The sequence below is a fragment of the Mauremys reevesii genome, linkage group 23, assembly GCF_016161935.1.
Source record: "Mauremys reevesii isolate NIE-2019 linkage group 23, ASM1616193v1, whole genome shotgun sequence".
Taxonomy (NCBI): Eukaryota; Metazoa; Chordata; order Testudines; family Geoemydidae; genus Mauremys; species Mauremys reevesii.
Window position 1 is genome coordinate 20,604,068 of NC_052645.1, and position 25,297 is coordinate 20,629,364.

A 25,297-nucleotide genomic window follows, 5' to 3' on the forward strand; every position below is an offset into this window, starting at 1 on the left:
TAAAGGTCCCTTTGCCGGTTTTAAAAATAATGTTTTTTTTTTAAAAATCGCACCAATTGTTAACATTTTAACGGTTTTTAGTGCCACCTACCCGGCTCAGAAAAATGTACGTCTACAGTCGAGCCTCATCCTTGGGGATCCAGCCTTTCACTTCCACCATCGCCCCAGGAAAGAGGCCTCCCCCCCTCGGGGTATTACCTAACATTCAGGGAGCAAAATTTTTGGTTTTTTTCCCCCTTTGCAATTTAGAAAAGCAACTTGGCTTTTGAGAAAGGTAACTAACTCCTGACATTTTCACTAGGTGGCGCCAGCAAGCTGGGAACCCAGCCTGCAATAGCTCAGTCACCCAAGCCACTCAGGCCTTTGCTTAGCCCCAAAACCCATCCTGGGGGGCTCATTGTTAGCCCCTCTCTCCTGAAAGCCCTTCAGGGCCAATTGCATACAGGGACTGTCTGGAGCTGCCGCGGGATCCTCCCCCAGCTACGCAGCAGGCGCTTTAACCGGGGGGGGGGCGTTCCAGGCCCTGCCACAGCATCGCCGTGCTACAGACCGGGGAACTGGGCGCTGAGTGGGGCAGTGACTCGCCCATGGCACAGCCAGAGCCAGGACTCAGGAATCCTGATTCCTTCTTTATCCCAAACCATCCTCCCCCCCACGCAGCCTCCCAGGCAGCAGTGCCACTGCAGGGCGAGGTGCCGCTGAGCCTTGGGAGAGGGGGTGCCAATGCGACACACCCAGCAAGGGCATCGCGGCCTGCCAAACCGGGCAGCCGCAACAGTCCGAAGGGGCCAGCAGCGCGGAGCCGGGCCCAGCCAGCTCTCACTGACGAGTGCCAGAGTTGGAGCTCTGAGTGGCGCGGTCCCCTGCCACACCCTTGGGTGCCCCCAGAGGGAACAGCGACAAAGAGTCCTGGGGCACCTCATAGACTAACAGACGTCTTGGAGCATGAGCTTTTGTGGGTGAACACCCACGTCGTCGCCCACGAAAGCTCATGCTCCAATACGTCTGTTAGTCTCTGAGGTGCCCCAGGACTGTCGCGTTTTACAGCTCCAGGCTAACCCGGCTCCCCCTCTGATACCCGAGGGAAAAGCGACGCGTGAAACTGGGAAAAAAGTCAGTTTGCTTTTGGTTAAAAACAAACAAACTGTAAAATGCTGGCAGTGAACTAAACCCTTTCGTTTGACCCAACCCCATTTCCCCCCCTTTTGTTTGGAGCTGCGCGAGAACCCAAACCTCCGCCAGTCGCTCAGCTCTACTGAGGAGCCAGCGGGCCTGTCTAGCGGCATGACTAACACTGGGTTCAGGGAAGAAAGCTGGGGGGAAGAGGGCAAGCGAGCGCATAGCCACAGCACAGCTGACAATGACTAATTATTCTGGAAGAGTCACCACGTTCTACCCATGCCCGGGGCCCCATTGGGCTGGCTGCCTTAGGGACTCGTGGGCAGAGCAGTGCCGGCCTTGGAGAGCTCACAGTCTAAGCAGAGGAAATGATGGTCCCCTGGCAGGCGTCACCAGCGGGCAGGTGGCACCCACAGGTGGGGTCATTTCAGGCCCGCTCTGAGCCACTGGTTGGAGGCTTGAAGTGCCAAGGCCAGTCAGCATGTGTGGCGTCCGGTGCAGGCACCGGCTCGGGCTGGAGCTGGGAGGGCAGGGGCAGCAGCCTCCCTTTTGAGCCCTGGTTTGGAGCCTGCTGTCTGAACCTGCCGGCAGCAGCTAGCCTCCAGCTGGGCACGTGTGCTCTAGTGGAGCAGGCACTGGAGTAAGGATCAGGCAATCTGGGTTCTGGCCCCACTTGTGGCCGGTCCCTTCCCTGCTGTGACTGGAAGCTCCCCAATGCAGGGACTGTCTCTTGCTGGGTGAACACGCAGCTGAACTGGGCACGCCCGTAATGCACCTACTAATACAACTCTTCCATCAAAGCAAAGCGGGGGCAGCATCCCCCAGGCACGACACGGTAAAACCACAGGTGCATTTTGCCATGTCCCGAAGCCTCAAGCCGAGCACGAGCCCCGTGGGCAGGTGCCGCAGACCCAGGCGCAAGCTGCCAGTTCAGTGTGTGGGGTTGGAGCACTCCTGGCTGACTCGGCAGCCTTTGAACCCTCACCCTCAGCCACACACAGGGTCAGTGGCAGGATGGGAACGGGACCCAGGCTCCCAGTGCCCAGCTCTGAGCACTAGATTGTCAGCTTGGTTTTATTCAATAAGTGGAGCAGTGGCTGGATTGGGGCAGGAGGGTCTATAAATAACCCTCGGCCAGGAGCTAGAGGAGTCTGTTTCCTCTTTGTGGGTGTGATGTAAAGCAGGATTTACCAAAGCACCAGCACATCCTCTATGTGTTACTTACGCTGTTGGGTAAGACAGACAGATGTAGGGGAACGTGCCCATCACCGGGGCATCTGCCTTCATCACAGTGACCCTGCAGCCAACTACCACTCGCCTTGACAGAGTCACACCTCTCACCAGGCACCAGGACTGACGCAGCCTCTGGCCTCTCCTGGGCCTTCACTATCACTGCAGTTCTTGTTTGCCCTAATCTGCTCTCTCGCTCTTACGAAGCTCACGTTAGGATGGCCAGTTAGGTGAGCTCAGAGGACTGCCTGTCACCTGATCCCTCAGAGCAGCAGTGTCATCCAGTGGATAGCGCCTTGGCCTGGGATGCAGGAGATGTAGGTTCTATCCCTTACTCTGCCACTGGCTTGATGTGTGACCTTGGGCAAGTCATTTCCTCTGTGCCTCAGTTTCCCCACCCAAAGTCATGCAGCACCTAGCGCTGTAGGTACTACTACCAATGACAACTCTGTCTTGTATGTGGCTAGAGTACGTAGAAAAAAAACCCAGCAAAGAGATATTTGACTCCAGTCCCATCGGCAGCTAAAATGTTCCTTTTTGGTGGGGCTGCCTGTAGAGTTTCTGTCTCTGGCTGGGATTCAGAGAACAGACTCCCAGCAGCTGGAGGGGGCGGAGAGCTTAACTCACTTCAACTCCAGCTTTTGCTGTGTTTTTTCCCCTGCCACATGTGCTGACCTTAGCTCTTGATTAGCCATTCAGATTCCTCGTAAATCAGGCACTAGCAAGCTGGCCTTCTGCAGCCACCTGCAAACCCCTCGAGAAGTTATTCCTCCTGGAGCCAACACTCCCGCCAGGCTGGAGGGTCCAGCCCTGAGCTAACTGAGTGGAGCAGGCTCCAGAGGTTTCCCCCAGCTGGAATGAGCCTGCAATCCAGCTTTCATCAGGTAGCTAATGTTTCAGCACTGGGCTGCTGCACTGTGTTGTCTGCGGCGTATTTATGAGCTCAGGTACTTCTGTGATCCGCTGCCGACACTGTGCAGATGAAGAGCTCCTGGCAAGGGCCCTGCACCAAGGATGGATTGAATCATTTGTACTTAGGGCTGCCCAGCTGATCATAACCACTTCTGCAGTGTCCAGCAGTCCGGCCCCGCCAAAGCCTGCGGCAGGCTTCAGTTTCCTGGGCACACTCCACCGCATGTTAATTTCCAGCACATGGGTCAGGACTCCGCCACCAGTTACACGGGTGTCAGATCTGGAGTCACTTCACTGATGTCAGTGGAATCACTGCAGATTTATACAGCTGCAAATGAGAACAGAGGCAGTCCCCTGGTGTGCGCTGATCAGTGGAGGAGTCTGCTCCAGCCAGGGTCCTCTAGAGAAGCCAATCCAGCCCCAGGTCAAGGCAACTATCATGACAAACCCAACAACTTGCCACGAAGAGCAGCCGCTCCAAATCCAGATCAGGTTAGAAAAATGATGATGTGTAAACGGCCCCTTCTTTGTCACTGTGTCTGCTCCATGCGAGGCTTTGGCTCAGTCGGGTCAGTGAACATGGCTGGGGTGCAGGAACCAGCATAGACTCATTCTTCCCTTGTGCTCCCCCATCTGTTCGCTGCTTCCGGCTGTTGTCTCTCGTTCGAGAGGCTCTTGGGACGGGGACCGTCTCTGTTACGTGTCTGTACAGTGCCCAGCACCGTGCAGCTGCTACCACAATACTAATTAACGGGCACGAATCAAACCCGTTTGAATGCCAGGCAGTGGCAGGCGGGGGAGCTGTTGTGGCTCGGTCTCGCCCGTCCTCAGGAGACGGCTCAGCTCTCTGCCCACTTGCTGCCCAGCCAGGAGGGACGAGGTGCAAAGGGCTCAGCCGGACTCTTCGATCCCAGGGCCAGGCGGCAGTGCCAGGAGACAGACCACAGCTTGGTTTGGCCTGCAGCCCTGCAAGGGAAAGGAAGGTCTCTGCTGCCATTAGCCGCCAGGAGAGGCTTCTGGTGTCCTGGTTCTTCCTGAGCAGTCGCTGCGCGACATGACTCCGGCCTGACCTGCTCTGCCTGGACTTGGGACGGCTTGTTAGACAGTCTGCCCCCCCTGCACCACTGGCACCTCAGTTCCCCCAATAAACTGCCCCCCGCGACTCTCCTCCAGGGGGGCTCCCCGGTTATACTGGAATTGAGGAGCCAGTGGAGCTGGGAGGGACTGTTTGTTTCAGGGGCGGGGGTGGTGGTGGAATCCAAATAACGACTGGGAAGGGCGATGGCCTTTGCCTCTGCTCGCAGGAAACCGCCCCCTCTCCCATGCGTGTTGGATGCTGCAGTTTTGCCACCCAATGGCTGCTCAGTCCTATGCATCGCTGAGGGGTCGGGCAAGGAGCTGGGTGGGGGTCCCAATGTGCACAGCGAGGATTGGCTCCAGGGCAGCGCCAGCTCACGCTGCATGGCCCCAGCGGCGTTGTGTGTAGAGAACCAGCAGCTCCGCTCTCATGGCAGGGCCCTGGGACCAGGCTGATTGAAACCACAGCGTTTGGGGTTAGGAAGAGAACAGGGGAGCAATTATTTGGCTGCTTTTGGAGCCTCAGGGCGGAGCCTGTTCCTCCCGACCCAACAAGGCATCTCACAGGAGGTGCTCTGACGACTGACACCTCTCTGGTGCAAGAGTCTCTGGTTAGGGTGGGAATGTTAGGAGCAAGGTTCGAAGGCTGCCTGGACCTAACCTAGAGACTGTGGATCAGATCTCCCGCTGGTGGACTGCAGGATCAGGGCCTGGATTTGCAATGCTCCACAGGGCACGGCTCCTTACTGCAGCGCTGTGTGTTTCCATCATCCATGTGTTATAAGGCAGCATCTCGGGCTGTCCCCTGCTCCCCCCAAAGGAGCCATGATGCTCCAGGAGTCCGAGCCAAACCAGGGTTATTGCTAAAACGCACAACGGCAGCCTGCAGGCCACGGCACCTGTGCAAGGAGAGAGCCCAGCGTCGTTCCTCAGGAACTTCGCAATGAAGGGCACGGGGTTGCCACAATGCGGTAATACAAACCGGGGTAGATCCTCAGGTGGTGTAAATCAGCACTGAACTCAATGGAGACAATTTACACCACTTGAGCATCTGGCCCAAGGATTCCTGCCACCCACGTGCTCTGGTTAGTCACCTGTGATCTCCTCTAGCGACTGGTGTGCCCAGGTGAGGGATTTACCGGAAACTTCCTCCCTTTAGAGAGAGGATGGTTAGCCTGGGACTGGGGAGAGGTGAGGCCAATGCCCAGCTCTGCCACAGACTGACTCTGACCTTGGGCAAGCCACTTAGTCTCTTTGTGCCTCAGTTCCCCATCTGTACCATGGCAATAAGAGCCCTGCCCTGCCTCCCGGTGGCGGGTGGCGAGGATAAACCCAGGAAAGTGCTCAGATGCTGTGGAAAGGGAGGCCAGAGAAGTACCTAACATGACGGACAGACTGAGGTAATTAAGCTGGAGAATATTCATATGCCTCGTTCCCACAACCCAATTCCAAGGAGACCCGGCCCAGAGTGCACTGCCGGCCTGTCGGGCATTCTCCTCGGCTCCCTGTGCTCTCTGCCAGTCGGGTTACACAGCACTACCGGCGAAGTCTCTCTTGGCCAAGGGAGGTCATTATGTGAGCTCAGCAAGGCTTCCTTGCCCCTTCGTCTCCAGCTGCTGCGCTGCCAGAGAATGTCAGCTGTTTAACTGGGACAGGCAGCCTGGAAATCCCTGCTCTACCCTGGGATTGGTGCTGCTGCAGAATTTCATCAGCAGTGAATTCAGGGTGATAGAAGCAATTCTTGGTCACCCATGTCACGGTCACTAAATCATCTGAAATGTCTCTCACTGGCTGGGTGTTTGTAACAAGCAGCTGCATTTTTCAAGGGCTGTAATTTTAATCTACTGCAGCAACTGGGCTGGGAAAATAATAATCAATAACAATTAATTCCCACTTCTCTAGTACCTTTCATTGAATGATCTCACAATGGGCCAAACCTGGAGCTCTTAATCAGTAATAATAATAATACTTAGCACTTTTCATCAGTAAATCTCACAGCACTTTACAATGGAGACAGGATCATTGTTTCCATCATATGATGACAGACAGCTTGATGTAATTAAGCTTGTGAATGTTCCCGCACATGCTCCCCCCTGCTGACACATTACAGCTTAGTCCAGCTTTGAGAAATGGCAGAGGTAGGGGAAAAAAGTGGGGATTTTTCCCATGAGACGTGATGCGCAGTGTAAGGGAAACACATCTGATGAAGTGGGTTCTAGCCCATGAAAGCTTAAGCCCAAATAAATTTGTTAGTCTCTAAGGTGCCACAAGGGCTCCTCATTTTTTTTTTCACTGGCAAAGTGTGGCATGTCCCTCTTGCTGGCTGGTCCACAAGAGGACAACAGCCCTACTACTGCTGCCAGCTAATGGAGTTACTCTTTTGGCTCAAGTGGTAGAGGACAGCTTTGCAGCAAAGTTTATTACATCAGTGGCTCAGGAAGCCAAGTAATGCATTGGCCCTTGTTTGGCGGAGTGTAGAAAAAACACCTTTTACTAAAAACAATCACTGTTTATAGAGACAACCATCTGGGCAAAGCCATCCCTCTAAGGACATATAATTAACACACACAAAACACACTGACAGTCAGGCTTCTGTCCCCTCATCTTTCCGGGTTCAGAATTCCATGCACCTGCGTTTCGGATCTAGCAGAAGGGAGGGTGGATAGAAATGGAGGTGAGCAAGAGGGAGGGGAATGCATGGCGGGTTGGCGTGGTTTGCCCAATGGCTGATCACACAAAGCAGCTCCGTCGGCATCCCTGCTCCACTGATCGGCACGTCGCTTCGCAGAGATGGATTTAATGTGTGTGGGGCTTCTAGCCTCCTGCCCTTTGAGGGGAGGAGAACGCTTTCTCCCGTCGGTTCGCTGGATCTGTCAGGGCTAGCACCCGCAGGCTTCTTCCCTCCTGGCTGAGGAAACCAAAATAGGCAAAGGATTGGAAACCTGGCTGGGAATGTTCAGCATGAGAGCGCGTCCCAGCTTTGGGTGGGTGGGGTGGGGGAAGGGATTCTGATCTCAGTTTCTCTGGTATAAATCCAGATTGTCTCAGGGTTACTCTGGGTCTGAACCAGCTCTCAAGATCAGAGCCTGGCCAGGGTGGGCTGGGCCGCTTCACGGCCACACTGGCCCAGGCAGGTGACAGATTCAATCTCCAAAGCCCCTGAGGAGTCTAGCGTAGGAAGGGATCCAAAGGAGAAGGAAAGACCAGCACCATCCACATGGTGCTCTGCTTCAGTAAACATATAAACTGCTGTGTGCTAGGGATGGTCACATCTTTGGCCTAATAACGCGGGCAGGCCAATCGAGAGTAGAGCTGTGGTCACGTGACCCTCTAGGTATTTAAAGGACAAGTCCCTTTAGGGAAAGCAAGAGAGGGGGAAACAGAGGCAAAGTAACGTGTCCCAGGCCACCCAGCAGGACAGTGTCAGAGCTGGGCCTTGCTCTCACGTCTCCTGAATCGCAGTCCCACCCTGCCTCTCGGACGCTGTGGTATGGCTCCCTCTCCCCATTCCTACCAACACAGGCCGTTTTCTCCAGAACATTCCCACAATTCCAGCAGCCCTTGCCGCTGAGAAAGCAGCTGCCCCCCCTCCCCCTCCCAGTAAACCCATTTACTCTTTCCCCATGTAGCCTCCACGTATGCGAATTGACTCCCACAGGAATACGGGCAGGAGAGGGTTAATGCGCTGGGCTGTGGTACTGCATAACCCAGGCTGGGATACCAGCTGCCCCTGCCCCGCCAACGGCCATCTGTGTATCTGTGTTTATCTTGGCGTGTCTCCTGGCTTCTTCCTTCTCAAGAGAGCACAGCTGGGAAAGGGGCTGCAGACAGCTACAGGCACCCACAAGCTGTGGGGAGAGGGAATTCATGTAAAGGTTGGGTGGGGGACACACACACAGAAACAGGTAACTTCCCTCGCTGGAGAAACCTTCCCCAGTTCAGTTATCTGCAACTCCCCAGCCTCACACGAGCAGAGCAGGTGAGAGAAGCGAGAGGCGAGTTTGAGCTGCGTGTGAAGATGTTCTGTATCATCACAAATCCCTCTCCAGGGAACCGGCTGCAGCATCTGCTAGAGATTTGACTCGTTTTATGGGCACTGAGAGGCTTCGAGAACAGGAACATCTTCACGTAAATGACCATATGCGAAAAGAGGGGGATGATGGAAAGGTGGACTAGGACATGGAGTGGGTGGATGACAAGTCTGGGGGACCTACTCCATACCGGGGGACGTGGTTAGCACTGCAGGCACTGCTAGCTCTGTGTAAATGGCCCAGAAGCCAGGAAAAAGCTGGGAAAAGGAGCTAAACTCGCCTTCTTTGGGCATAAGCCAAATTCTAATCAACGGAGGCCAGGAGGAAACGTCCCCTGGGGGCAAGTTAACCCATATCTGCAGGGTTCCGGTTTCTTGCACATCTCTCTGACGTAGCAGGTGCTGACCACACTTGGAGACATGATAGTGGGCTAGATAGACCACGGAGCCTGGTCCATTCTGGCAGCTCTTCTGTTCCTGTGGAAATGCTCTGTTCTGACGTGTGAAAATCATGGTGAAAAATGGGTCCCATGCAGCCCTGCTCCTGGGGAGATTCCCCATGCTCCGGCAGCCAGTGGGATGCCTGGCCACAAGCCACGGAACTCGCTGTTGGAGGACGCACGCTGGTTATGGGGGCAGAAGGTCAGTGTGGGGGCAGATGTGGAAATAGGGACAGAAAGGGAAGGGGCGAGGGAGCCCCGAACTAGCTGGGGTTGTCTTCGATGGACCGAGCCCCAGGAAAGTGCTTCATGGTACTTAGATGCAAAGCGGAGGCCAAGTGCTGTGGATCCCATCACACAAAGAACCTGCAGCTCTCCACATCGATGTCATTTGGAGTCTTTAAATCAAGACAAGCTGTCTCTCTAAAGAGGCTGCCCAGGCTCCACGCTGAGCGATGGACCGGACTGGAGGCAGGAGTCCCAGCAGAGGGCACCTGCCTTGTGTTATACAGGAGCTCAGACTGGATGAGCAGCAAAGTCCCTCCTGGCCATAACACATATGAAAGGCTTCTTTCCTAGCAGAGCTTTGCACCCCGTCCCCGCCCCGGTACCCGTCTGCCCCACCGGCAACGCTGCGACTGCCCATGCCTGCAGCAGCCCCCTAGGCAGTGGCACCCTGCAGGCAAACAGCGAGTCGGGAGCTGGCGTTTCAGGTGGCTCTGCTAGCTTGGTGGGGATGGGGAGTACAGCATGACTGAAGGGTCTTTGGGGCGGGGACTGTCTATAACTCTGTGTTCGTACAGCACCTTGCACAGGGAGGCCCTGATCTCGGTCGGTCTCAGGCAATACCATAAAATAAATACATAATACTATTCAGGGGGAAGTGATGGCCGTGTAAGGGGTAATGACTCAGGGAGCAAAGTATCCACTCAGAAGATGATTAACAGAAGATCCTAGGGATCCGGGCTTAACATTCTGGATGGGCAGGGCAGGGGGTGGATTAGACTGTGGCTGAAGCACCAGTTTGTCCAGGGTGGACTGGACTGGTCTGGCTGGGTGGAGATCTGGTTTATATTGAGCGAGGAGGCTGAAACCTAGGCAGGGGTTCTCCATGTTAATGGGGACCCCACAGATGGCTTTGGCCCACATGCTACCTTAATCCACCCCCTGCACCTCTTTAGTCCATGTTATTTGCCAGGCACCTTGGTTTCCCCAGGCTGGTGGGTGTGCCCATGTCACCCATTTTACTCTGAAGTCTCCATGCTCCTTTCATGCCAAAAGGCCACTAAGCCCATTCCTACGACCAGGCTCCATTCTGCCAGGTCCAGGGCGTGCCTGCGGAGGGTCCCGCAGGCGTGCCTGCGGAGGGTCCGCTGGTCCCGCGGCTCCGGTGGAGCATCCGCAGGCACGTCTGCGGGAGGTCCACCAGAGCCGCGGGACCAGCGGACCCTCCGCAGGCACGCCTGCGGGAGCTCCACCGGAGCCGCCTGCCGCCCTCCCGGCGACCAGCAGAGCGCCCCCCGCGGCACGCTGCCCCAAGCACGCGCTTGGCGTGCTGGGGCCTGGAGCTGCCCCTGGCCAGGTCAGTACAATTCTGATCATGCAGAATCACATGACCGTGATCTCCAAATGCGATTGCTCTGACAGTGCAGTGGCTTGGCTAGACTTTGAGCACAGGCCCAGAGATTAGCAGAGGGCAAGGCTCTGCCGTGGCCCCTGAGCCCAAGGACCAGACAGAACAGATGACAAATGAGTAGGGACGAGGCTGATGGTCTGGGGGCGGCATTTGCCTTATTTTGATAACGCAACAAAGTAACAAACCATCGTCCCTGAGGAGTCTTGTCTGGTCCCTGCTCCTGCCCGACTCCAGCCCTGCGCACAAGACGGACTGAACTGAAATGCACAAAGCTAGTGAGTCCTTCCTGGCCCCCACCCCTCAGCCCCCCAGCAGGTGCTGCCCACTCCGCCTTCCGGAGGGGCTCCCCTGGTTTTGATTCATTCTGTGAAGAAAGCCCCCTATAAAGCCGGTCCTCCTTTGAGTGATGTCATGGCAGCAGTGACGTCATCGGCACTGGCTGGTGCTGTCATGTCGCCTCCTGAGAACCTGGCTACGCTCTTGGGAGCAACAACAATGCTGTGTCGAGTAGCCACTTACGTCAGAAGGCAGCTGGGGAGTCAAACTAGCTGTGAGCCTGCCAACAAAAATGCCTCTTTGCAGGGAGACCCCCAGCCTGGGTCAGACCCGTTTCCGTTTCCAAGTATGTTCCGTCAGATCCTGGTAGGTGTGAATCACGAGAAACTCTCTTCTGGCTTCGACTAGACAGCGGCTGCCTTAGTCCAGCCATCAGAACCGTGGCTCTTTATGGCCCAAGTCAGCAAAGCATCTAAGCACATGCTTAACTTTAAGCATGTGCTTAAGTCTCATTGACTTCAATTGCAACTTAAGTGCATGCTTAAGTGCTTTGCTGAATTAGGCCCCATCCTTTGGCCTGCATGTGTTTATGCAGAGAGGGGCATGGTGAGAGTCCCACTGGCACATCCATGGGTGTAGCAGACGCTATAAAATGCTGAATTACTGACATGTTGCACTTCCATCTGCAGGTCTTCACGGACCAACAAAAAACTTTAAACTTATGTTACGAGCAATAACTGGGAGCATTACCCAGGGGGTGAATTTTCACCCCATTCGAGCAGCTGCAGGTCTCCAGATCCTACTGGCTGCCAGGACAGTGTCACCATTTCTGCCGTTTGTCACATCCCCAAATCAAACCTTCCACCCCAGGCTCCCTTTAAAAAAAGGCCGAGCACCTTGTGCAGAAAAGTGCCCCTTACCGAGATACTGCCCTTTGCCTTCCCGGAATGGGGGCCCCAGGGGCCCTTTCACCATGGGCTGCATGTATTTCACTTGAGCGTATCCTCCGCCTCCAGCGCCGCCTCCGGACACCGAGCAGATGCCAGCCACAAGCAGCAGCAATGAGACAGCTTCGGAGAGCATCCTGGCTTCACGGCTAGTCTTCCTGTGGAGAAAACGGAACATGGTTAGGGAGACAAGGAAGCCTGGAGTCACTTAAAGGCCATGAATAAAAGGGACTCGGGCAGTTGTAGCAAGTGCTCTGTTTGGAGTAGGTAGGTGTGAAGGTTCCCAGTGTGCCAGGATAGAAACCCGTCCAGCACTCACGGTCCGTGGGGATGGGTGTGCTAGAAAAGCCTGAACAGAAGACACTGCTCACCTGTGCAGACTTGGGGCTGGATCTACACTGTGTGCAGTGACTTACATCGGTGCAGAATGGGGGGATTCTGCTCTGCTAGCAATGTACACCCACGCTGCACCGGTGCAGATAAGGGCCCAAGGTGCAGGGCAGTGAAGGCTCAGAGGACGTGATCTTGGTATTTGCAGCGTCCCAGGCGTTCCTGATAAGCTGTGTCAGGAAGCTGAAGTGACGCCACGCAGGCTAAGACAACTGTATCTACATATCCAAGGCTGAGCAGGTCCTTAAAATGACTGTTGTCACGTGACAGCACATTACAGCATCCTCTCCCCTCCATTGCATCTCCCTTGGGCCAGTCAGAACTGGACTGAGAGCCAATGTCGTTTCACACACAGGTCTTCAAACTGCTCTTAGAGAGTCACAACTGAAGGGACCTGGGCCAGGTTGGAGCCAGGGAACCAGAGCAGAGATGCCATGTATCAGATCCTACAATACCAATAGCTGACTACACATCTGATGGTGAAGGAGCCATTACCATCTGTGGGTTAAGTTACAAAACAATTGACTCCATCTAGCAATAGACTGGGATATTCTGGAAAATGCCTGTTAAAAATGCAGTAACACAGATTTAACCGGGAAAGCTAGTGAGTACAGAGAGGGAGCCTGTTCTTGTGGGGAACACACCAGACTGGCTCTCAGATGATCTAGATTAAATTCCCGGGTCTGGTGTGTGACCTTGAATAAATCCTTCAATTATACTGGGCCTCAGTTTTGCAGCCTGTCAAATGGGTATACTAATTCTAAGCCCTTTGTGACTTTTGGTTAGGGCATGTGCATACATGAAAATTAATCTGGATTAAGGTAAAGTGTGGATTTAAAATGGACTAACTATTCCTAGTTACCTCCATGGGTGGATGGTCTTCTTCCAGAATAAAAGTGCCTTATTCTGAATTAGAGTAACCCACTTCCAAAGTGGAACAAGAGCATCCACACATGGAGTTAATCAGGAATAGTTATTGTGGTTGCAGAATAACTCCTCACTGTAGATAAACCCTGAAATGCTCAGCGCCTTGGACAATGGGGCCTTGAGCTTGGCTGGGACATCTGGCTGCTACGGTAATGAAACGAAAAAATTCTACTAAGGTAACTAAGAGATAGTTTCAAAAGTTACCCAACAGAATGTTCATCTCAGGTAAATTATACCCGTGTTATGAGCTTCCAGGAAGGAGGGTTTTTTTAAATTAAAAAAAAAAATCCCTCTGAGTTGAGAGTTGTTGTCACCTCTCTCTACTGAACAGGATTTCCTCTAACAAAAAACGTGTGTGCTTAGGATTTGGCTCTCGAAAAGATTTCAGGTTCCAAGTCCGGGCCTCACTCTGTGATTGAAACCTTAGAGGCACAGAGCTCTGCTTGCTCTCAGACTGGACAGTGGGTTCACAAACGCCTGTAGTTTTTGGCGGCCAGCAGCCTGAAAAATTAAATGTCAGAAACAAATTCCCACTCCGAGGTCTGCTAGCGCGAGTAGCTTTCCGCTGCGGTGCTTTTTAAACAACAGGAGTTTGTTTGGTCAAGTACTTATGAGAACCTTGGATTGTAAAAGCACCAAGGGTTACGATGCTCTGGAACACCAGACTCCAACTTGAGTGCCTGTTTATACAAAATAAATACCCTCCATGAATACATCTTTCCTCTAGCAACACTTCCCGTGCCAGGCCAGCCCGAAACAGAGAGCTGCAAACAGATTGATTTGCACGAACGAACATTTATTTTCAGAAGCTTAAATAACACACAGCGCCAAAGAGCTGATCCTCGTAACAACTGAACCGTGGTTGCTATTAATAAGAATTAAGTGCTTGGCCTTTCTGTTCCTAAGAAAAAAACAGCAGAGCAGCTCCTCAGCTGGATTTGATCGGCATTTCCTGAATCATTGCCACTGAAACGGCAGCAGAAAGCTGCGGCATGAAAAAACAAAACCAAATACAACAAAAGTGAAAGAAAGAAAAAAGAGAAAATAAAAAGACGAAACCCAGGTTGGGGCAGTTTCTGATGCTGCAAACTCTAGGCAAAGCCATCAAGGGTCTTTAATGAAGACCCCGAGCCTTGCAGCACTTTCCTGCTGCCCCAAGGAATGTTTGTGAAGTCTTGTTTTATTAGCTCGACCTGGAGACCAGTGCTCCTGCGATTCCACATGGCTGGCAGCTAGGTGGTGAGCTGAGCCTGGCGTGCCGACGCGCTGAGGTAAAGGGTTTGCTCTGGCTGCCATCTTCAGGCTTCCGTGTTTCCACACGGCCTTCTCCTGTCCCAAGGGGAGGAAATGGCTCCTCGCGAAACGAGGGCGAGAGCCGAGTGAGACTTTCTGGGGCTGTGGAGCTCACAAGTGCAGCAGGTGGTTCAACTTACTGGGGACCATGAGGGAGATGATTTGCTCTTCCTTGCACCACAGACAATGAGCAAGGTGAAAATTCGAGGCCTGGCTCATTCTGCAGGGGGTTAATGCCTCAGTTGGATGCGCTGCTTTGTTAGCAGCTAGCGGGGTCTAGTGCTTAATAGACAAACTTTGCAGGCAGGAGACCTGGGTTTTATTTTTGATCCTGCTACTAACTCACTGTGTGACTTGGGGTAAGTCACTTCCCTTCTCCGTGCCTCAGTTTCCCCTGGCCCAGTGAGGCTGACCTACTTTGCTGGGGGGCTGTGAGGTTTAATTAACTAACATGCCTGGGGATCTTCCTATGAAAGATCCTAGCAATGCAGATAGTATTCTTCCCAGGTGGCAGAAAGAGCTAAGCTCAGAGGCCAGGCTGCTAATCGGACCTGAAAAGTATCACTGGACCCAAGTCCCCATGGGAATCTGTGCCCAAACTTTGCAATTCAGGTTTTTTTAAGACTGGCCCAGGACTATGGCCCCTGAGGTAGATCTGTGGGTAGATCTGAACAGCTCAGAGCCTGGCAGGCACACCCCTGCTGAGGTGTCTCCCTAGCATCAGTGTATTCAGACCCGGGCAGTTTCACAGAGTCTCTTCCTTAAGGCCCGATCAGTGTCCTGTATGTCCTGGGGGTGGGGCATTTGTGGCACTCCAGGAGGGGGTGGAGGGAGGGATTTGTGACCCCTGAATAGCGCTGGGGTGGAGCATGCTTAGCAAAGGGAATTACACAGGCATTGTCTCTGGCTCCCACCTCACCCAGACTGGCCTCCTCTGGGTTGGTAAGCACAGCAGCAGTGCTAACTGGTCCCTGTTGCTAGCCCTTATGAATGCACCCATCCTTCACAGGGATGCTGGATAGGAAGGGGCTCCCCAGCACCTTCTCCCCCATCTAGGGGGCCTCTGCTCAGGGTGCTGCCTGAATCATTTGGGGCCTGACCCTGTGAGAACACCAAACGCTTCCTGCAAATCAGTGGGAGTGGAGCACGCTCAGCACCCTGTCCTTGGTTGAGAGCGAAACGGAGAGGCAGACAGAACACGCACATCAGCTGAGCACTGGGACTGGCTGCTCACTCCCACAAAGCAAGTTCAAAGATTTCCTTCCGGGAAAGCAAATGAAAAACGGAGGCCGGGTCTACGCTACAAAATGAAGACAACCTCACTGACGTCGGCATCCAGCTGCTGCGGTAATTACATCGCTTGTGCATGTCTACCCTTTGCTCCTTGTGTCAGCTCGTGCGCGTCCCCACCAGGAGCGCTTGCACTGACTGTACTGTCAGTGCGGGGCATCATGGGATGGCATCTGAAAGGTAGCAACAGTCAATGTAAGCAACCGACACCGCGTTGACCTAACTACTTTGACACTGACTCTACGCCTCTCGTGGAGGTGGAGTTATTAAGTCAGCGTAGCGGGCAAGTTATGTTGGCAGGAGCAAAATTTTAGTGTAGACACTTCCATGGTTAGGTGGATGTAAGCTGCCCTGCATCAACCTAACTCTGTAGCGTAGACAAGGCCAAAGATAAGCCACGGATGTCAGAGACTAGATCTGGGAAATCAGACTTCCGTTTGCAGGCCGGTAACAAACATCCCACGTGCTTAACAGAAGGTTTCCAGAGGACGTGAGATAGGCGTCTCCACCCTCAACCATCCAAGGAAAGCCATGAAAGAGAAACCTAGCAGGGATCTAAATGTCCCTTCTGAGTGGAGAACTAGGGAGAAAGGCAGATCTCCAGGGTTATTTCCAGTCTCTTGAGCTCTTATGGAAATGCCGAAGTGCAAACGAGAGGCAGCATGAACAAGGTGACCTGTGTCACGAGGCTGTAATCTAGGAAACTGTTAAACAACACTGGAGAGAGATTTCCTGGAAAAGCTCCACAGCCGGGCTCAAAAGGAGAAAATTATTTTGTGGCCTCTAACCCTGAGGTTAGACGCTTCAAAGGAGAGCTCAGAAGCTGGCCGATCCTCAAAGCGCCGCTGGTGTCCCATGGGAAACATTCTATGAGGAAAACCTCTGCTTGCAGATCATAGATTTTTCAGCATCTTTCACCCCCTCCTTTTTTTATTACCAATGTTACTGATGTGAAAATAGGATCTCTCTCACGGAGTTGTTCAATGAAGGGAAGAAGTGAGGAACAGTGGCCAGAGTGAAAGGCCTGGGAATCTCTTTGAGAGACTGTAGGTGAGTCATTTCCTCTTTCCATGCCTCAGTTTCCCCATCTGTAAAACCAGGAAAACTATTGAAGCTGGACAAACACTCTAGAAGCTGGTTAAAAAACAAACAAAAAAAGCTAAATTTTTTTGCAAGAACTTTTCACAATTTTTGGCTGAAATTTGTACAATTATTGACCAACTCCAATAACGACCTTTCCCTTCCTATGCAAAGCCCCTTGTGAGCTAGAGATGACACATGATTCAAGGATGATGCATTATGATTATCTGCTTTTTTCTCATGTGATCTCATAATTGTCACTTCGTGATGTCATAACTATTGCCAGAACCAGCTGATATAGCTGCAAAAGAAAACACATCCTGCAAATCCAACGTTACCACCACAATAATATTCCCCCTTGCTTGGATGAACTCCAGACCCAGTGCAGCCAATGAAAAGGCACCAAAAACCAGGCGTAATTGTGGACAGCAAATTGGACGTGAGCTTGCAAAACAACTCAGCAGCAGAAGAGCTCTTAGGTTGCGTGTGTGAGTGTCACATCACGGGGCCACTCTCTGTCTACAGTACTGTAGTGACCACACCTGGAATATGGGGCCAGATCCTCACATGGCGTAAATGAGCATAATTCCATTGAGGCCAATGAAGTTATGCAGGGGAACCTGAGCCCTTGCATTCAGCTTGGGGCACCTTTGTTACTAGAAAGATGTTGACAAACTAGAGAGAGCTTAGAGAAGGGCAACAAAAATGGCCAGAGGATCCAGGAAGAGAGAATGAAAGAGCTACACATGTGTAGCTGAGTGGGCTGGAACCATCATAACTCATCTACATACAATTAGCCGGCATACACACCAGGGTGGGAGGGAGAGGGAATATTTAACCCAGTCAAATGAGATGCCACTAAGAGTGACGGGATGAAATAAAAAATAGGTCAAACATCTGGAGAACTTCTTACATGCATGATCTCCAAGACAGTAGAGGAATCTCTCAAGGGAAGGGGCTGAAGTCCAGGAGTTGGGATGTTTAAAACTAGGCAGGAGCAGCCACTAGAAAATACGTTGAAGGAAAGATTCCTGCCATGGCCTCTGGGAGGCGGCTTGGATGGGGCCTCGCACTAGCTGCTCTAATTCCATTTCTGTCTTCGTGACTCTCTGGGCGTGACCATACGGGTGATGACTTAGGTGCTAGAGAGCAGAGCAGGTATGTTTCCTCAGGGCCCGCTGCTCCCTATGGGCTTTGGGAAGAGGTTGGAAATCCCTTTGGTTTTACTGTTCATGACACCGGGGCCGGCTTCAGGACTGAGCTGAGGGGAGGCTGTGTGATTGGGTGGATGGGGCACAGGCCAGGCAGACAGGAAACCTGGGCTCTGTTCAGGTGGCTGCCCATTCCCGCTCCCACTGCCTGTCTATTTAGACCATGAACGCTCCAGGGCAGGGCCGGTCTCTCCCAGCGCGCCCGTACGGGGCCTAGCCCCATGCTCCGTGGGGGGTTACCGTAACACGTGTAACAAACCCTAAAGAAGAGTCACTCCGCCAAGCTCAGTGGAGTTGTATCAGCATGAAGCTGGTGTGAGTCAAGTCTTAGGGCCTCGGAGCCTCCTCTCCAGCCTCCTGCAGCCCTTTGCCCACTCCCACAGGGCACAAGCAAGCTAGATGGCAAGCGTCACAGCCCGTTTCTGGACCCCTGTGTATCGCCTTGGGGAGCAGAGGCTGCTTCTCATCTCCCCACGCACCGCAGCCTTGCCTGGCTTCAGGCGCCACATTCTTCCCAAAGCTCCAAAGCTTTTGCTTAAACCAGAACATCGACACAGTAATGAGCTCCCAGCTGCGAGAAGTTCTGGGGTTTGGCCGGTGTCATGTGCATTTTTCCCCTGCAGTCCTTGAGCTGAACCCCGGGCACAAACCCAAAGTAAGAGCACCCACGCCAGAGACAAACGCAAGGCTCTGCCTGAAGCTGCTACGATGATTATTGCATTTCAGTGGGTCAGTACCAAATAGAGCAGGGAATTAAAAATGCAGAAGGCTCAGACCTGCTGCTTTATCTTAAGACAAACACAGATCTCTGCCCCCAGCTTCCTAGACTGGCACCAGTGCAGGTCTGCACAGAGCAGCTAGCGGAATGGGGGTGCATACGTCACCCCCAGCCTGGAAGCTAAGAGACCGAGCAGTCGAGACACTCTGAAGCTGACAGCTCTCATTATTGCACGTACAAAACAGGCAAGAAGAACGAGCTTTCTGGGTCAGGCTCCAACACTCCCATATGCTCTGCTCCTTTCCGGAGCGCCCAGGCTGGGCCTGGCTTTCGGAGCTGGGAATCTGCCCCACGTAAGCTGCTAAGCGTCCAAACCTGACACAAACTGTACAGAGCCGACGTGGGATTTGCTCCCTACTTTCTGGCTGGCTGATGAGGAGTCACTTGCTCGCTGAGTTCACATCACCCATTTGGGGCTGGGGAGAAGGGAGCAGCGAACTGCATTCAGGATGCCGCAGGCCGAGCCCAGTCACGCCTGCCATACGCCCACATATAAAATCCCCATTCACACCCACCTGTTGAGTCCCCACTTTGTTCCCCTGCCCCTTTCCATTACACAGAAGGGAATTTGTGCTGTGCAGCAGCTTCTAGTCTCAGCCAGTTCTGCCACCCACCTTCAGCTCCCGGGGAAGTCACTTCTCCGCTCTGATCCTCACTCTGCCCTGCCTGTGAAATAGCACTGATGATCCCGACCCTCCCTTGGCCAGGACACGGAGCTCTGTCCAGGTGCCAGGGAACCACTCACTGTTCTTTGCAGAGTCCGGAGTTGCGGCTTTAACACCAATATCCTGAACTGCAGATGCTCTTCTGGTCAGTCCAGTCTAATCTCTAGCTCCTGGCAAACACCCATTCTCTGGCTGTCTGCACATGAGCAGCCTTCAGTTTGGAGTAACCTGTCAAGCCAGGGAACATCCCTTTGGTAATAACAAGAGGCTAAATACTCACAGGCTCAGGGTTTAATACAACCGGTGGCGTGGTGCATGCAGGAGGAGACACGCTTGGAGATTGTTGCAAATGTTCCTAGGCTGTGTCAGTCGTTGCACATGGCTTTGGGCAGTGCATAAAGGCAAGAAAAGGCAAAGTTACATAAAAAAACCCCTAAATCAGTCCTGCTTTTGAAAGCCCTTTCTGGGGAGAACAGCTACACCTCTGGATCGACTGGCTTGCAAGAGGTTTTTACTGATTATTTCAAGGTGCTGTGCAGAGAGATTAAACGTGAGGTCCTTTGCAGAGGAAGGAGCAGCATGTTCATAGGCTATTTCCCAGCCCAATGACGCCCTGGCAGTTATCCCCACACTAGGGTGAACCGGGAGCCCTGTCCCTTTGACGCCACCCTCTCATGGCAACAACGCAACAAGAGACCACAGGAGGCAGCATGGCCTGGGGGTAGCACACGGGAGTGGGACTATGAAAACGTGGGGTCTATTCCCAGCTGCGTCACTGATGTTCTGGGTGACTCTGGACAAGTCACTTAAGCTCTTTATGCCTCAGATCCCCAGCTGTAAAATGGGTACAAACCTTTGCTTGGTTAGTTTAAGATTGTAAGAACTTCAGGGCAGGGACTGTCTCTCGCTATACGTCTGTACAGCACCTAGCACAATGGGGCCTTGATCTTGGCGGGGGGTTGCTGATGCTACCGTAACACACTTAATAGCAACTGCTTGATATTTGCATAGCGTGGGCTGGTTTCTGATGAGGCTTGTCCATGCTCTCTGCAGTTCTCTCCCTTGGCCACGCAGAAATCACAGCTACACCAATTCCTTTATTGCTGAGCAAGGGGCAGATGTCCATTTTTAGACATGCACAGATCCACCTCCTGTCCTTCCCATGATCACTGCAGAGCTCCTCCAGGGTTAACACAGGCGCCATGTGCAAACATAACCTGCTGGCAGCATGCACCGTGCTTGGCAGTTTGTCATTCCCTAGGATTCACCTTTCCCCGGGTTCAGATTTACACACCTCTATGATCACCTCATGGTCTTGCTTGGTCAGAATCTAACCTGTTGGTAGATGCCAAGGGGCAGCCTGGTGCCTGAAAGCCAGTGTCAGGACCTTTTAAATCTCAATTTCCTCTCTGGGCTGACCCCCGTTCCCCTCTGTGCATTAACACACCCTGGGAAAGCGCCAACTCAAAGTGTTTTCCAAAAAAGGCCTTTACAGCTGCCTGGCCTTTCATCGTGGGGGGAGGTTCGGTGCCAAAGGCAAATGGGTACAAGTGAGTTTGCCAGGACCATGTGCTTCACGTTCCTGCAGCGTGAGAGCCCTCGAACACACGGCACAGAGCATCATTAGCGCCACTTCAGGGGGGAAGGGAGATTAGTTCCTCTCTTCCAGGAGACCCCCTTGCAGAAGCCAGGAGGATAAAGCAGACAGTGGGCTTTGCCAAACCTGCATCAAAAGCAAAACAAAACAGCCGCTTGAAAATAGATCTCTTTGGCTGGATTGTGGTGAATTGCTGTCAGCTCAGAGGCTTGAAGGATGTTGCATGTTTCCGATGACAGCCGTGTCTGAAAACAAGCTCGCAGCTCCGAGATTCCTTTCTTGGGGACGTTTTGTTTTGTTTTGGTTTTTGCACTGAGTATTGGAAACAGATGCATTTAAAATAGATCCTGTAAACCCTCCCGCTATACATTTTTATTCCCTTAAGTAGGAGGGGTAAGTGGGCTTGAAAGGGAAAGACGTCAGCCTTCCAGATTGTCCCAGCTTCCCTGCGGGCAAAATTTCCACCCTAAGAGCTCTGGCTGCCACAGTGGGGCCGAAACACACCCTGAAGCTACGGTTCTGAGTCTATTACTGGCATGATTGACAGGGCCGAGATCACTGGCTAGTTCCGAGATCTGAAAGACAATAGCTGAAATGGGGATGCTTCTGCCGTTTACTGGGCATAATCTCCCCCCTGTTTGGTGTATGATGCTGCAGAGCTCATCCTGATGAGAAAGGGGATGTTTTCTAGCAGCGGCTGACTGAAACGTTGCTGTAGGTTATTAGGCAGTGAGCCTAGTATTTAGGGGAAGACCCTGGGCACCAGGACTCCTGGGTTCTATCCCCAGCTCTGCGACAAACCTTGCTGACTTAGTCTTCATCTACATGACAAATTTGCACCTGTTTAATCTTAAATCAGTTTTAAACCAAGTTAGTCAAACAGGTACAAGCCCCCGTATAGACACACTTAGTTCAGTTTAAGAGTGGGTTGTTTCAGGTGAGGTTAAACCGATTCCCAATTGAATGACAGGAAACCAAACAGGCCTGGTTTAAACCGAAATAAGAGTGTCCACGCAGCCTTTTGCACTACATTGGATTCAAATTGCACCATTAGTCAAACTGTGCAACTCTGCCTGTAGGCCTACCCTTCCTGTGTGTGTGAGCAGCACCTAGCACATCGGGGCCCGATCTTGGAAGGGGACTTTAGCCACAACTGCAATGTGAACATTACATAAGAATATCAGAGGGGTAGCCGTGTTAGTCTGGTTCTGTAGAAGCAGCAAAGAATTCGGATGCAAGAAGAAGTGGGTATTCACCCACGAAAGCTCATGCTGCAAAACGTCTGTTAGTCTATAAGGTGCCACAGGATTCTTTGCTGCTATTACATAAGAATGTCCGCACAGCAGGTTACTGTCTGTGTAGCTCTGAGATGTAGAGTCCAATTTGTTCATCTTTCACAGTATTTTAACCCATTGCCAAAGGCACCGAGTGCACTGGATGGGTAAGCTAGCATCCTGGCAGCCGTTTGCTCTCCAGTGTGAATAAACAGCCCTCAGAGACAGGTGAACCTGACAGCTCTGTCCAGACACACCGTTACTGTCCGTCAAGCCGGCGTGTTTTCTAAATGAAGCACCATGAGCCAACATGGTTGCTCACTGGCTGCCCAGTTCTTTGTGCATCACAATACAGTCAGTTGGTCAATTGCCCAGGCTCAGCTGGCTGAAGGCCTGAATCAGCTGTGCAGAAAAGAGGCATGACCAGCCTCCAGCCAACTACTTACAAAAAACTAACAACTTATCGTCACTAGCGGACAAATAAGAAGCAGAGAGGGATTCTGGGTGGCAGGAGCTTCCGTTCAGACAGATTTGTGCAGCTTCCAGTGGAGTGGGGTCTCCGTCCTGGCTGGCTTCTAGGTGCGACTGCAATATAAAAGTTAACGGCTTGAGGTGACGATGACGACGATACAGGGCAAGTTTCTCAGCTCTGCTGAACTCAACGGCGCGACCCTGGTCTACGCCGGCTGAGAGCTCTGCTCACAGTATTTAGTGCTTCTAGGGCACCTGCTGTCAGACAAAGGCATTTTAAAGCCGGTCTGACCTAATGGCTAAACGTCGTGACAGGGTCAATGTAGGGGTGTTTTAGGGAATGGGGGGAGAGCGGTTTTTTCAAAGGGCAACATTACATTAATTGCAGTGATTTATACAAAGACCTATTAGCCCCCACCCCCTGATTTTTTAGTTCCATCCCGCCCCACACACCCCTACTCCTCCCACGTCAAAACACACAGAGGGCTTGGTTCCTGCTACTGGAAAAGTGAACAAGTCAGATGCCATCCAAACCCACATTGCTGGGCAAGAGTGAGACACAAGTGCTGCCCTGAAGAACTCAATGAGCAAACCAAGCACACCGTGGGAGGGTGATGGGACTTGCCCAAATTCACCCAACAAGTCAGTAGCGGAGCCAAGATCAGAAACCTTGTCTCCCAAGTGCCACTCCAGGCACTTACCCACACAAAGCAGCTAGGACCCAAACTCTCCTGCTCTTCAGAAGTGTCTGGCTCTGAGATTTTGCGTGAGCCCATCTCGACCCACACAAATTCAATTGGTTTGTGGATCTACCACAACTTTTTTGCTGAGCATCAGCAACCTAGGCTGCTGGGCTGAATAAAACCACGGCTGGATGATTTTATGGACATTTGTAGCTCTGCCAATGAACTAATAAGGAGAGTCAATCTCATGCTTCAGGGCAAAACCTGAGCAGCATCTGCAGCGCTCAGGCATTCCCGAGCTAGGAAGATACAGAACAGCCAGAAGGGGCTAGTTTGCTGCTCTTAGTGCACCCGGTACAGGCTGCAGACAGGGCAGGGTTACGCTGTAACTGTACCAGGTTCTCCCCGGAAATGCTAGGAAATGCTGCTACTCACCTAGTGAATTGAATCCGGCTCCTGCTGCTGGAACACCTCCAGGTGCATTTATTTCTTACTGAGGCACTGTGGGTTAGCTACCCAGCATGCACCTGTACTAATGCAGCACGGTAGCTGCAGATGCATAAATGCAGCTGTGACTGCAGAAAGCTGCAGTGTGGAGGCAAACTGGACGGTGTTACTTATAAGGAACCAAACGGCCATGCTTCTCACTGGTTACAAAATCACAGCTGTAAGCTATAATGAGGACATAGCCTTGGAGACGGAGAAGGGAAAGGGAAGCCCTGCAATTGATAGTGATGCTCAAGGGAATAAGAAAATTAAGCTACATCTGGAATTTCCAGATGGGCCCAGCTTCTATTTAGGCATCAAAATAAGTGGCTGGATTGTCAGAAGAGCTGAGAACACGGGGTGATGGGAAAATCTGGCTCTTTCTTGGTGCCTAAATGGGAGCTAAGCTCTTAAATGTAGCCCTGGACTGTAGTGAAAATGTGGCCCCGGTGCCTCCCTGCAATTTACAAGGCCTGAAAAATAATCCCTGGCCCCAGATTTTAGAGCGGCTGGTCACAAACTCAGAAGTGTCCCAACAAACAAAACCCCAAAGAAATGCATGTGAATAAAGCGGACTGTGAAAATAAAAGACAAATGGAGAGGGAGGGGGAAGAGAGGAGAGACATGGACGAGGCTAGAGGCAGAGGTGCATGGGTCGTACCAGGTAAGGAAAACAAATAACTAGCTGACTCAGGGGTTTGTTCTCTTTTTCTTTTATAGAGCAGAAACTGTATTTTTACAGCTGCAATCCCTTAAAATGGGATTTTCCCCCCTTTTAAACAAATTCCCGTAAAATAATGTTTCATAAAAACAAGCGTTCCTCTTCTAAACCCCGAAGACAGAGAAGTAATCAAATCAAGAAGGCCCTCTCTGCCCCAGTGACAGAGGCTTGTTTAAACAAACAGGAAGAAGAGTCTGCCTCCTTAAACTGCTCTGTAAGATGTGACCTAATCTGCACTCGCAAGACAGCATGGGCTGTAGGACATAGGAACTGCATCGCCGGCTCCAGGGGTGAATCCATCCCAGCCTGGGTGCAATGCATGGCGATTCGGACACTAGCCTAGCACAGGCAGGTCCTGTTTGGCCCTCAGTTTGGATGTGCAGTTACGTTAATTCACGGCAGTGGGTGCAAGGGATGGAAAACACACGCCGAGCAGGCCAGGAGATGTAATGTACAGCCGGAGCTTACGTTTAGAGAGAGGCCCCTTTTGGAATAAAAACAGAGCATTTCTCAGCACCTATTCTGGGGAAGGGGACGTCTCCTTGGATTTCTGGTAACATGAAAACCTGCGATGCTGCAACCTTTCTATTCTAACTCCTCTGAACTGCCCCAAAACGTTGTGAATGCAGAGCTAAGGTTGGCTAGTGCTGACTCAGATGTTGAGTTCAGCTACACTCAACCCCCCTGAAAACGAATTATGGTACATGAGTCATCCACAAACACAACCTTTACTCTGCCCCTTGGAGCGGGCAACAGCCCCTGGG

The 25,297-nt window shown here is 52.3% G+C and overlaps 1 protein-coding gene across 3 annotated transcripts in view; it reads right to left on the bottom strand.

The window, feature by feature from the left end:
* The window catches only part of COL8A2 (collagen type VIII alpha 2 chain), a 143,068-nt gene that overhangs the window by 9,839 nt on the left and 107,932 nt on the right, over nt 1-25,297 (bottom strand). For all 3 annotated transcript variants that reach the window (XM_039511180.1, XM_039511179.1, XM_039511182.1), the window contains one exon: nt 11,641-11,825. In XM_039511180.1, the coding sequence (XP_039367114.1) occupies nt 11,641-11,803 (163 nt within the window). In that variant the 5' untranslated portion in view covers nt 11,804-11,825. The remainder of the gene's footprint in view (nt 1-11,640; nt 11,826-25,297) is intronic.